This window comes from Pteropus medius, unplaced genomic scaffold, assembly GCF_902729225.1.
Source record: "Pteropus medius unplaced genomic scaffold, Ma_sr-lr_union100, whole genome shotgun sequence".
NCBI lineage: Eukaryota > Metazoa > Chordata > Mammalia > Chiroptera > Pteropodidae > Pteropus > Pteropus medius.
Genome location: NW_024349225.1, coordinates 2582278 through 2596315, shown reverse-complemented (window position 1 = coordinate 2596315; position 14038 = coordinate 2582278). Strand labels below are relative to the sequence as shown.

Sequence of the window (14038 nt, the reverse complement as noted above, 5' to 3'; positions counted from 1 at the left end):
TTTTTTTTTTTTAATCCCTGGTAATGTGCTGTTAGAATAATAAGTGAGAAAGAGCTAAGAGAAATAGTTTATCACTGGGGTGTCCATTCTCACTAGGGAGTAGTAATCCTTTCCTGAGAAAGACAAGTTTGTGACGTTTCTGTCTTGGACTCAGTTAGAGTCACCTCCTGGTGCAGTGGGAAGGAAGCGGAGGGACTCGGGACTGTTTTCTCCAAATTATTCTTAAGAGTATTACACCTTTGGCCCAAAGTTCATAGGATCTTTTCTCACTTTGTCACAGTTGATCCTCCTCTGAGACGCTCCTTTTGTCTGTCTGGTGGGTTGGCCCTGTCATTGGAGAAAGCATTTAAGGGCATCATCACTCACAAAGGCCAGGGCTCCATTCAGACTGCAGATGGCATTGAGGGGATGAGGGGGCGCGTGTGGGGGTGCGATGCCATTCCCTGCACCCACGACTGGAAGAACACTCTCACTCTGTGTCATCTGCAAACACCATGGCTATCAAGACACGTCTCTGGGGGAGTCAATTTATAAATGATAGACAAAGGGGGGAAAAATACCTAAAGGCTTGAAAAGAAACGAGCGATAAGGTGATGCTTCTGTCTGTGACAGCCAAAGGAATCCGCAAATTGGTTTCACTCCTGTTTGGATCAAAATCCTAAACGCTGTAAAACTCATCTGTTTGTATGCTTTATGAAGTCCTTCTGCTCTTCTAACTTCTAAGACAAAATGACTTTGGGGACATGCTCTAATTGGGTTGCCTGAAGTGAGTAAAAGGAGATTTTTTCATGCCTCCGTCGGTTGAGAGGGCATGAAACACGGCAGCAGACCTTACAGCCAGGGAGGGCCCTGACGGGTCAGAGTGTGGGCACAGGCGAGGACAGAGAGGCAGTCAAAAAGCCACAATCGAGGGTCAGGTGCTCACATCCAGACCTTTCCCCGAGTGGCCCACTCCGCCCCCAAATCCATGTTCCCCCATAGCTTTGTCACGCTACTGATATCCCACCATAGTGAGCGGAAGCCATCGTGTTCACTCCGTCTTCCTCTAGATGAAGTGTGAAGGGGATGCCTGGTGGGTCATCTCAGATGGCCCCGGGCTTCGGTGTTTGTGAGTCGGCTGAACTGCATCAGCCCTCATTCTGGGGGTGATATTTCAGGGACCAGAGATTCAGTATAGGATTGTTATCTTCCATTCTAGAATAGAAACTGGAGCGGGTTTTTCTCTACAATTTATGTATCCTGATCTCTTGACAATGCATCAATTTTTGTTGTTGTTTTTTTCAGCTATTTAATCTGTAGAAAAGAGCCTCCGTTGTGACTGGATTAGATTATTCGCGAAACACTTTCTCTTTCCCAAGTCCTGTCTTCCTTTAGCCCGTATCGTCCCACAGTGTCTTGCTTGTACACGGCTTTGTGTGTGTGTGATCCACCCCCCGGCCCCGCCCGCCGTGGAGGGTTGTGTTCGAATGGAGTCTTTGCTCGTATTTGTTTGTTTGTTCATTTATTCATCCACTTTTCAGTAAAAGCTCGGGAGCCCTGGCTTCCTCAGGCACAGTGGGAATTAATGGGAAGGGCCGTGTTTGAATTTGCCCTACTAATAGTGATTGTCTGCATTCCTTGGCTGGGGAGTTAGAGATTTCGGGAGATTAAAACGCATTCCAGCATTCTCCTGGTATTACAAACAATGAGAACATGCCTTTTCTTGCTACAAGAATCTAGAGAAGCAGAAGATGGCCGGCCTGGAGGCGCAGAAGAGGCCGCTGATGTTGGCCGCGTTGAATGGACTCTCGGTTGCTCGGGTCTCGGGGCGGGAAGAGAGTCGAGTTGATGGCACACGAGTTCCCATGGACGAGAGGGTAAGTGCCGGGCTTGTCAGACATGTGATTCATTCTCTGTGCTCTTAGGATTCCAAAGCTCCCTCCTTGCCCAAACATGCCAGCACTGAGGTTTGTTTGATGAATTAATTCTTCAGTTTGAGATTAGCAAGACCTGGTCTGTGTTGTATTAAATTGGTCGTTTCCAGCATCTGATGTTTCTCTATCAGGTCAGGGCAGTGATGCCCACCTAAAGAGACCAGCCTCTCCCAAGCCATGTGGCCTTCTTGCTCCAGTCACTCAGTTTTAGGGGCCTCTTTCCTTTTTGGCAAAATGAGAAAGTTAAACAACTGCCATAGCTTTCAATTTCTGTGATTTTTTGCGAATGGTTCCCATTTATTAGGAAGCGAGTATTTTACCCAGGCATTTTTAGAATTCTCTTAATACGCTATTTAAGTTGCACGTCAGTGTTTTAGAGGTGAGGAAAGGTATTTCTTTAGTTCCTGAAATTGCTACCAGAGGGTTAGGCAACAGGTTTGGAGAGATGGTAATGTCAGGGTTTTAGATCCCTGCCAGCACCTATGAAGTACTAGGATGTTTCTGAAGGCAGAAGGGACTTCAGAGGGATTATCTGATCTAATTAATACCACGTTATTGTCCTTAGTAGTTCGGCCATGGGAAAAATAAAACGGGTGGGGGTTGTTGTTAATCCTCAGAACTACAGGATTGTGTACCAGTATCATCTGAAAATTTAGTTCAGTAAAAAGGATGGGCTGCATAAGTGGAGAAAAGGATGTTTGGGTAATTAACAGTAACTTCTGCTTATCGCCAAGACTTGAAACAGAGGTGTTGACAAAAACACTGGATTTTGAATTTCAACTCTTGCCTTGTCTTGCAGACTTAATCTATTCCAGGTGTGAGTGAGAAAGAAACTGGTTATTAGACAAGAGAAACTAGCGATATGGTTAATGGAGAGATTTAGGCATTAGTGGTACATCTTGAAACTACTTATTAACACTATCACCATAGATATTTAAAGAAATCTGGTTGTTATCTTGGAGTTTTGGGATGAGATAATTCAGTGAGCTGAAGATTCGTTTCTGCTGCAGTTCAGAACCCTGAAGAAGAAGCTGGAAGAGGGAATGGTGTTCACGGAGTATGAGCAAATTCCAAAGAAAAAGGCAAATGGCATTTTCAGTACAGCGGCTCTGCCAGAAAATGCTGAGCGCAGCCGGATCCGCGAAGTGGTCCCCTACGAGGACAATCGAGTAGAGCTGATACCGACCAAAGAGAATAACACAGGTTACATTAATGCCTCCCACATCCGGGTAAGCTGGGGAGCGAGCTGGGAAGCTTTGTGGAAGGTGGCTGGGTTAAAGGTAAAAATGCTGGGAGAAAAAAATGTAGGCCAGGCTGCCACTGTGCATCTTGGCTTGTCCCCAGACCCCGAGGGAATGTTTTTGAACTTCTGGGCTTTTCTTCATCAACTGGAAGGGTATGGCTATAACCGCAGAGAGAAAGAAGCCCAAGAGCCTCGGGGAAAAACTCAGGCCAGCTATTTCTGAAGCTTGCTCCTTACAGAGGGTTTAATTTTTTTCTTCTTTCTGTGGTTTACAGCTCTCCCAGAAACTTACAGGAAAAGCCGAGGGTCATCGTTTTTCAGTTTGTAATTAGCAGAGGATGGAGACTTTGGAAGTCTCAGGCATCGTCTTGCTGTCATTGAAGTTTTTGTAATATTTAAGGGCAACAGAAACATGTGCATTCTCCCTTGTAATGCGCAGGTGATGCATGTGACAGCTGAAGTCTCGAACTTGCATGGTATTTAGCAGAGTGGACTAATTTAAAAATAAACCACGAAGATCTGGTTGATAGTGAATCATGCAAGATTTGCCACATTATTCAATGCATGAGTGTCATTAAATTTTTATTAATATTTTTAGATCTTCAAATCTTATATCTCAGTATTTCATGGACTTTAAAATTAGTCAGCTTTGCTCCACCCCAGTTAGAATTAGTTATGGCTACATGCATACGTATAGTTAAATATTTCCTAAATATCTTACATACCTCAGTGTCCCTAATAACAGAACATATTTGTTTAAAATGTGACCATTTGCTCTGCCCTCTGAAGTAGAAAAATTTATTAATTTATTGGTTTTAAAGAATTGTTACAGATTTTTTTTTTTTGCATTAGCTTACTTTTTTTTTTTTTTTTTAGTTTCAAGTATAGAGTACATTGGTTATACATTTATATAGTTTATGATTACTCTGTCACCCATCTGGCTCCACACATAGCCATTACATTACTGCCGACTACATGTCACAGGATGTTTTTAAATAGTACAGGGTTTCACGGTGACCATCTATTATGATCAATAACCTTAGACACTCATTTCTGGCTTTGTCCAGAGTTATTTCCTTTCTTCATTGGACTTTTCAACTGTAGCTGAATTCTTCTTGGTAGGGCCCTTTGAGCCTCCAAAATGTAGCAGATGTTTGGTACATGTATCAGGTATGACAGTTTCGATAACAAAATATGAAAAGTATACTGTGTGGGTGTAGTGTTTTTGTACACAGAGCAGAGATGAATCTTTAAGTATCAGAAAGTACTGTCGAATAACATGAAAGAGCACTATTAGGGTTCGTGTTGTGTATTTTCCTCTTATTCTCGAGATTGAGAATGAAGACAATAAAAAAACGAACCCAGGAAAGTCTTAAGTAAACTGACAATGGCGAGTTTCATGGACTTAGTTTAGATAACGAAACGTGGCCAAAATAATGTACTCAAGCAAAGATGCAACTCACACAGCTGCTTCTTGATAGAGTATCTGTGAAAATCTTACATCGCTATATTATACTGTCTTTTTCTTTTGGCCAAATCCCCTCTACCATTTTCCATCTGCTCTCTAGAAAAAGCTGTCACTCGGCATCGGCCCGTGCCCATAGAGTGTAGTTAGCAGAAGTATTCTCTTCCTCAGTGTTCTCCAAGGCCCACATTTCATCTTATGGATCCGGGTTAGACATGGGTGCGTTTAATAGACCCACAGAGCTTGCAAGAACTTGTCCGCGTGTTTGGAATGGAGCTGCGTATCTTGCCAATGTTTTCTCCCTGGATTCCAAGCAGCCGTTAGCACAGAACAGAGATTTATTTGCTCCAGAGGTGGAATCACATCTGTGAAATCTACCTCGGGAGCATGGGTTGTTGTGTTTTTAATGCAGTTTTTAATATCCTCCTGTCAATATTTGGACTTTGCTAAAAGGCCCCGGGCAGCAGCATACTCTGAAAGTATTTACGGTTCCTATATGTTGGGTGCCAGAGAGGCTAATGTTTCAAATCACAACTCCACAGATAAACCAAACTCCTAGCCAGCCAGCAAATATATGAACGTTATCTTTCACTGGTACTCGGAAAGTGAATTTTGCTTGCCAGCTCTGACCTAAACATGCCTTGTGTAATGGGAAAATAACCGACGTTTTTATTTGAACCAAGTTAGTATATAGTTTCATAAAGTAAATGAGAGGGAAAAGTTTCAAACAGTGATCACTTCATTGCTCCTAGAACTAGCTATAGAGATCTGCGCTGGTGGGTGTGTAAGGGGGCCTGACTTTGTGATAGTAAGGCACAGGAATGGAAGGGGCACAGAAAGAATCTTCTCGAAGGCCACCATTCTACCCGGATCGCAGGGCCTTCAGCCATTCAGGCACAACTTCTTCTTTGTGATTCTCTGCCGCTGACATTTGGAGCGACATAATTCTCCTCCCAAGGTCACCCTGAGCCACGTGCGATAATCGTTGTATTACCTCAAACCATGCAAAAAGTTCATTTGGATGCTGTGATACTGCACAAGGGGACATTAATGACACAGTATCATATCTTGTTGACTTAAGTGCTTTTGTGACACCTGTGCCGTATGTGGCACAACAGTGTGGCGGGTACAATCGGAGTTTGGAACACATTTTACATCAGATCGATGGTAGAAGGCATCGCTCCCAAAGAGATTATTCCATGGTAGACTATTTTACTGTTTAAGTGGATGCCATCGAGCCCTGTTTCTCAAACTAGGGGTCACAACCGTAGCAGTGAGGCGTAAAATCGATTTAGTAGTCAGGACCAGTTTTTTTTTTTTTTTTTTTTTAATTAATGAATAGACTAGAATAGAGAAAAGAATGGAAATTATCGGAGTGCACTGCACATAGTAAGCATAACTAGTATTTCTGTAACAAATTCTGTTAGGTTATGCACATACATATTCAGGTAACAGTGTGTCTATGTGTGGATATCTACGTGTATATATATGTTTTTAATATCCCTGTTTTGTACGTAATTGCTACAGGTTGCAGACAAGAAAAAAAAAAAGATTAGGTATATTTTAATAGCATTTTCACGTGAGACTGTGTTGCTAGCCCTCTGCGGCCTCAGGGTTTTTGATAGTGGCACTACCCCATTTGGCCTAAAAGGTTTTCAGATGGATAAAAATGGACCCATGGTCGGCAGGAAATTCCGCCCTGGATTTGGGGTTCATTCACCGGTGCTTTCCTTGGTTTCCAGGTGGTGGTCGGTGGGGCAGAATGGCACTACATAGCCACCCAGGGGCCCCTGCCACACACATGCCACGACTTCTGGCAGATGGTGTGGGAGCAGGGAGCAAACGTGATTGCCATGGTCACCGCCGAAGAGGTAAGGGGAACGGCCGCACAGCCGTCTGTTCCCGGGGGAAGGTGTGGCCAGAAGACGCTTCGAGTCCGTGGCTTTGCTGCTGTCCCCGATTCCCGCGGCAGATTTCTCTGCAAACCCTTTTCTCTCTGGCGGGCACGTGTTTTCCCTTCTGACTCCCACCCAGACCTGTTTCGCTTTCCAAAGATAATGCATCGTTGCCTCCCATTTCCATCAGCTTTTAACTCTTTTCCCTGCACCACCATGAACTAAAAATCAAATAAACAAACAAGAACCAACTTTCCGTTCAGTCAGGCCACTTTTGTGGGCCAAACAAAGCCGTAATCTGTCCTCTGGAATTTGAGGACTTCGGGCTGCTCCGGGTCAATCGGCACAGACTCCCTACCCCGGCCATGGCCCCCTTACATGCCATCAGGCTTATCACCTGAAAGGGGACCAGAAGCTGTTGTTCCTGTAGAGATCTTTATCCTATGGGGAGAGAAAAAAAAAATCTTTTTCTTCCCTTGCCAAGTCAAACACAGTTTTTCTGTGGTAACTAGAGAACTCTGGGTGGTGTCATAAAGATGGGCATACACCACTAGTCGGTCTAGTTTGCTGTCTTGGGGGAAAGACATTTTGTTTCTTTTCGTGTCACGTTCTCAATTTTTTTATTTTTGCCACTTCCTTTTAATCTTTTCATTAAATGTTAACTGATGTTTCGAAGTCATTTAAGGGACTAGCTTCATCTGTTTTTTACCAATATCTGGTATTGCATACTCCTTTGCTAACAATTTTAAAAAAGGCGAGGAACAGAAAGAACTGGGGGAAAAAAAAAAAGAGGTCATATTTCCTTCATTGACTGTTCTGAGCAGGTCGTTGGTTTCCAGAATAGCCCATTAGAAGACAGCAGTGAAAGGGACTTCGAGCTCTTTAAAGTCGGGTGCACGTCTCTGGGCTGCCCTTCAATCTGACCTTCCCACAAAGAGTAAATTCTCCTAAAATCTCTAGGAAAGTCTTATCACCTTATGGAATTGCATCACGGTAAGGGATTCATTCAACTTAATGCAGTGTAGCAGGTGTGCTAAGCCTGGGGCCACCGTGGTAAACAAGACAGGTACGATTCCTGTCCCCAAAGAGCTTACATCCTAGTGGGAGGGATGGTAAAAGGTGAACACATAAAGCAAGCTCAGATAGTGGTCAGTGCCCTGGAGAAAATGGAACCAGGCAATGGGACAGAGTGACCGGGGGTCTACAACTTTAGATCAGTTGGGCAGCCCAAAGCCCTCTGAGGACGTGGGATTTAAGCTGAAACTTGAGTGAAAGAGGAGGCCAGTCTCATGAACACAAAGTCTAGTGATCTGTGAGGCAGCCAGAGGCTTACAGCCTCTCGAAGTTTGTAATTGATTTAGATACTCAGCAGTAATAGAAATTCAAGGCCTCGGGTAAACCTTCTTTCACAGGATTGGTGAATAAAAGAGACAGACATGCCTCACACTTAAGAAGACTCGATTCAACCAAATAAATCCAGGCAAAGTTATTTGTATCACTTCCAGATGTGTTGCTTTGTAAGTGGGCTACTAGCCATCAGGGTTTCTCTAAGGAGGAAGTCCCCACAGCGCTGGCCACTCACTCCCTCAGTTCAGCCTGTCTCCCCCTACTCACTGCCCTGGGTCCCCCTCTTTGCCACCACCTCCTCCACACCCACTCCAGAGGTTTTAAAACTGTGCAAACTTTAAAAAAGTTTGTTGTGTAAAGGTTTGGAATGCATATCCTCCAAAAAGATTATAAAATTAACGGAGAGAGAAAGGTGATGTACCCTGTTCTCTGCTTCACTGGTTGAGTGAACTAAAACAGACGCATCAGGCCCCAAAAATGTGAGATTGACACTAGATGACAGAGCCAGTGTCAGTAGTCAGTGTGGGCTAGACATCAGAAATGCAGAGCGTGACCTAGAATGTGTACTAGAATCTGCCACTCCCCTGCCCGAGGACACTCCATCCCCTTTGGATGGCTTCCCAGTCCACGGAGGGAAATCTAGACTCCCCGCCGTGGGCCGGGAGGCCGCCTGTTCCCACCGCTCTCCCCATGCTCGCCAGACAACTGCAGCCCAGCCGCACTGGAGACCTCTGTTTCTCGAACACATCAACCTGTTCCTGTCTCTGGACTTTGCACTGGTTCTTATCTCTTAACATTAAACTGCAGCTCAGTTGTGAATCTTTATATCTTCTATTGCTGTAACTTCCGTTGTACCTGTTATTGATCTTAGCCGAGATGCATATTATCTGCTCTGTGATAGACACTGCACAGTGCTATTGAGTTAGTGACTTAGAAGCTATTCGCATTTTCCTCTGTCCTCAGATTTTTAAGATTAAGAGGATAAGAGCTTCCTTCCCCCAACTTATTTCTAATTTTGCCTTTGTGTGTGTGATTCAGGAGGGCGGACGAACTAAGAGCCACCGATACTGGCCCAAACTGGGTTCAAAGCACAGCTCAGCTACCTATGGCAAGTTCAAGGTCACCACAAAGTTCCGAACAGATTCTGGTTGCTATGCAACCACAGGCTTGAAGGTCAAGCACCTTTTATCTGGGCAGGAAAGGACGGTGTGGCATTTGCAATATACTGACTGGCCAGATCACGGCTGCCCAGAGGATGTCCAAGGATTTTTGTGTAAGTTTTTTTCTTCCTGGTTGGGGTTTTACCAACTGTATCAATGGTCTTATCTTTTGGAGGTGAAATAGAAAGAGAGGGTCCTTTCTCTTAAGTGATGATAATATTATGACATTGAAGTATATGTCCCTTCATATAGTATATGTAGAACAGAGAAGACAAATACATGTCACTTATCATATTCTCTTTACCTTTTATGCAAATAAGCTAAGACCGTGGTAAACTGAATGGTTCTACCTTGATTTAGACTTTTAGCTACACATTAATAATTAATAATTCTGATACATGCTGCATGTCTGAATCTTGAAAACATTATGCCAACTCAAATAAACCAGACACAAAAGGGCAAATATTCTATGACTCCACTTATATGAGGTACCCAAAATAGGCAGCCTCATAGAGATGGCAGGTGTAAGAGAGGTTACTGGGCGTTAGGGAAGGGGAATAGGAACTTGTTGTTTAACTGGTAAAAAGTTTGTTTGAGACGAGAAAGTTCTATAAAAGCAGAGTGGAGGTGTTTGTACAACATCGTGAATATACTCAGTGTCACTGAATTACACACTTAAATATGACTAAAATGGTTAATTGCATGTTATGTATATTTTACCACAATTAAAAAACCACAGAGCAATAAAATTAGAAAACCTTTATTTTTCATGGACTTTTGCTCTCACAGCCGTGTTATTTCCCTATAGTAGTAAAACTCGATCAGGACTTAATCACCACTGATTAGGATGATAAGAATTATTGAAATCAACTTGTTTTTTGAAACTGTCATTTTTGGATTCATTCATATATATATATATATCATGAGATAGAGAGATATATATGAACGATATGGTTATCTTAGAAATGAATTCACCCAGATTTGACGCAGTACTTTATTTGAAAGGCCAGAAGCGGGGTGCGTGTGTGCCCATCATGTGCCAGGCGGCGGATCAGGCTCTTAGAGCACAGTGACGAAACAGTCTCTGGGTTAAAGCCACTCGCAGTGTCCTGAGAAAGCCAGGCCAGCGATTACGGTCCAGGGAGGAGATCGACACTGTTCGGTGGTGGCTGTAGTACTCTCCCTTCCGTCCCGCAGTGTCGCCTCAACATCCTGCACGTGAAGCGAACCCCTGTTCCTTCCTTAGCCAGCTAGGAAGGAGGCCCTGGGCTCTCTGCACACTTATTCCCATACCCGTTCTGATGATCACTCTCCAGCTGGTGGGAGCCCTCCTCGACGTGGGATAATGTCAGCACCTCGATTTCATCTTGATGTTTCTTTAGAGTGAGAGGTGGGGTTGCGGGAAAAGAGAGAGAATCGGTTTTCAAGTGCCTAAAGGTACCACTTCACAAATGGCAACAGAAAGATTCCGATGCATACGTATTCGTCGATATTGGTATTTCCTTTCCCAGTAAAGAGATGATGGTACTGGAGGAGTTGGACATTGAAAGTAGAAGAGAGAAAGATGATCAAAATCAAAGACTCTAGAGCGTGATCTAGAGAGGGTTCGTGGTTTGCCCGGGGTCAAACAGTTACCTGTAGCTCAAATATTAATAAGGAAGACAATGACCTCTGCAGAACTCTGTCCTCATAACTGTTCTTTTTATTCCTTTCTGGTCATCTTGCTATTTGAGTGATTGGAATTTTCTCAAAGACATAGAACATGGAAACAATAAAAGTAGATCGGTTCGATGATTGACCAACAGCTCTGATAAAAGATTGAGTTTATAAAGTGGTTAAAATTAAAGCCAGATCTGAACCAACTGAAGGAAAGGCGATCTAAATTACTGAAAAAAAAAGAGAATATTTTTAAACAGTATAAATTTATTAATTTATGTTTCTAAAGAACTCAGGACAAGTGTGCTGATTGGGATCTTAGAAGTGTTGGCCGTCTAGATTTTTCAGAATGCAAAAAGATCTTTGCCTGTGTTTGGACTAGAGCACCTGGGCGCAGAGGACCTCGGCAGATTGCCTTCACTGACTTACAGCTTTATGAATATGATTGCTGGAGAAAACATCCATCTAAATCCGGTTTTTCTGTGTTTTATGAAGCTCCATGTGATGTTGGCATCTGCCTTATCGATCAATATTTCTTTTACTTCTTAAATTTAGCAAAAGAAAACTTTTGTCTCTTGTCTGCGAACATTGCCTTTTGTAAGACAGAGAATGCTCAGTCACCCAATATTTTTCCTCCTTGCAGAAAAATTGGGAAGAGAATTCCATGCGCAGTATTTGGCTCGTGCAAACACTCAGTAGCGGCTCCCCTGTCTGGCTATCTCGGGCTGTCTTTTTGTTTTCTGTTTCATTTTACATTACTGCCGGTGGTACTGGTAGTAATAGTTTGTTTATTTTGGTAAACTACTTCAGATTACTTTGTAATTAGATAAGATTACAAAGGAAGATAGGAGTTCTTATTAACTGTGTGTCAACGGATGCTTTTAAATTAACTACGATGGTTTGAGCACACTTTTTCCTCTTCAGCAGTTTGAGCGTCTCCCGTGGTCTTGTGCTCACTGCTGTATTAGGATGAGATTTTCTGAGTATGGAGAATCTTCAAATCTGTTTCTCCCCCGAGCTAGCTACTACAAAACCTCAATTACTAATGGACTTTTCCCGGTTCTTGGACTGTTAGAGAATTACATTTGTATATTTTTCCTTTTCTTTTTCCAATTCATGATCATGAAAATAAAAATAATTAAGAATAGTCTTGCTGTAATTTTTCACTTGTGCCCAATTGAAGTAGTGAGCAGACCCCTGCACAGTCCTGCTGAGTTAGGCAGATGTCGGAAGGGATGGGGAGGGGGCACCCCCTACCACCACCACATGTTGCCTCCATAAAGGGGGATACAGGGCTTATCTTGAACTACTCACATAGCCACATGGAATGCAAGCTGAAAAACAGGCCCCCCCGCTCCGTAAAGTCCATTTTAAAATCTGAAAATGAAGTGAAGCCTCGGTTGACATTGACTCATTCAGCAAGGGGAGAGAAGAAGGGGCAGATGGATGCTCTTCCCACCAGCAATTGGCTCTGACAGGCGGGCGTTTCAAGGGGACCTAGCTGGTGTTCTGATCCCAGTCTGTTAATAGTAGGAATTGCTGTAAGTAATGTCGAGAGTCATCTGCTCGGGGGACTCTGGGATTTGCAGAGGGGAAAACAGAATTTAATTTTTAAAAAAGAACTATTTAATTTAAAGAACAAATTCTCCCATGGACTAATTGACTCCCAGCTGGTCCTTTTCGGATCCAGGACTGTACAGTGGGTACCAGCCAAATAATTAGTGACTTGTAAGAACTGTAAATTATTGTCACTTAAAAAAAAAAAAAGATTCACCCTCAGTCTCACCCCTCCCCCACTGGTATGCAAAGCCATGTAGGACTTCGGTGACAAGATTTGCATTTTGTCTTGCAGCCTACTTGGAGGAGATCCAGTCGGTCCGTCGCCATACCAACAGCATGTTGGAAGGCGCCAAGAACCGGCACCCTCCGATCGTCGTCCACTGCAGCGCAGGAGTGGGGAGGACCGGAGTGGTCATCCTCTCCGAGCTGATGATCTACTGCCTGGAGCATAATGAAGTGAGTCATTCTGGGCGTCTCTAAACACTCCCCCTCGGGGCCAGACCTACACCGCGGCCGAACCTTCTCCTTTGCCCTTGCGTTTCCGGTGCCTGACTCCCTCTGTCCTGATGACAGTTTTCCAGACCCCGAATCCTCCGGCTTGGACTCTGACATTCGCAGCCTTCCTTATCTTTTGCCTTTCGCTGCTCTTCACTCTTCAGAGACATCCAGATAACACGGGGGAAGAGAGGAAAGCGTGAGACAGGAAGCACTGAGGACGTCCGCCGTGTTTTGTAGACAGGCTGGTTTTATTGTGGGTAATTTTCCACGGCGGGTTATGTGGTCACATGTAGTCCAGATGCATCTTACATGTCTAGGATGTGTTTTGGCCTGAGTCCTATGTGAAAATGTGCGTACTTTAAAAATAGTTTTCATCCTTCAGAGAGGCCATATTTAAAGGGGGTTGTTGTTCGCTCTTGTCTACACTGGCAATGGAATAGTGCAGGGCAGACTGTGAGCGCCTCCGCTGAGGTGCACGCCCAGCCCTCCTCCCCAAAGAAGGGGCTGCAGCTGCCTCGCGCCCACGGGGCTGAGGGGCTTTTGATTTCGTGGAGGTGAGACCAACAGCCATCAAGGCTAAAGATCAACTCTTCTGCCTTTATATGGGGGCTTTAAAATGGTTTTCGCTTTTATTTTTTAGTTGGGGTCTTCATAGCAGGCACGCAGAGGAGCTGGACACATGTCAGTCTTCCTGCTTTACAGACAGAGAAACTGAGGCCCAGAAACAGTTTTGTGACTTGTCCAGTGCCACGTGGCTCCTAAGTAGTTGGTGCCAAAATGAGAAGGGTGGTCTTTTCCCTCCTGGCCCCAAATTATTTCCTGTCTTCACTCTGCCTCCAGATGCCAAGTGTCATTTGATTCTTGTTCATTTTCCAAATCGTACAGCTTGGAGAAATCAAAGGAAACTTTCAGAGTTGTTCAGTCGTTTTTAAATTAGGAAATGTTATAATGCACATTCTGTGAAGGAATTTATATGATAATATACATATTTATGTAATAGCATCAGTGGTTTGAAAATCAGATTATCGCCCCGTGAAGTTTATTATATTGTAACTTCCAGGAAAACAATAAATGTTAAGTTTAATCATATTCAAAGGGTTTTTAAACTCCCTGCCTATAGAAAGTTGATTTTGGAAACTTTCAGTCTGTATACATGCATGTTTGTGATGCTAAAAAAGTAGAATTGGGGTTCGGTCAAGTGTGGCCTATTGTTGAAAAAAACAAACATTCTGTTGATGAGCAAAATGCCCCTCCTGGAAGCAGTTGAGACTAGCAACAGACATTTCATCATCTTCTATGAG

The 14038-nt window shown here is 43.7% G+C and overlaps 1 protein-coding gene across 7 annotated transcripts in view; it reads left to right on the top strand.

Annotated features, from left to right (window-relative positions):
- PTPN14 (protein tyrosine phosphatase non-receptor type 14) overlaps positions 1-14038 on the top strand; it is a 148707-nt gene that overhangs the window by 123815 nt on the left and 10854 nt on the right. For 6 of the 7 annotated variants that reach the window (XM_039881211.1, XM_039881212.1, XM_039881213.1 and 3 more), the window contains 5 exons: positions 1713-1856; positions 2924-3142; positions 6364-6492; positions 8902-9136; positions 12532-12695. In XM_039881211.1, coding sequence (XP_039737145.1) covers positions 1713-1856; positions 2924-3142; positions 6364-6492; positions 8902-9136; positions 12532-12695 — 891 coding nt within the window. Of the gene's footprint in view, positions 1-1712; positions 1857-2923; positions 3143-6363; positions 6493-8901; positions 9137-10968; positions 12447-12531; positions 12696-14038 lie in introns of those variants that run through there. The other variant, XM_039881215.1, reaches the window with a different exon arrangement.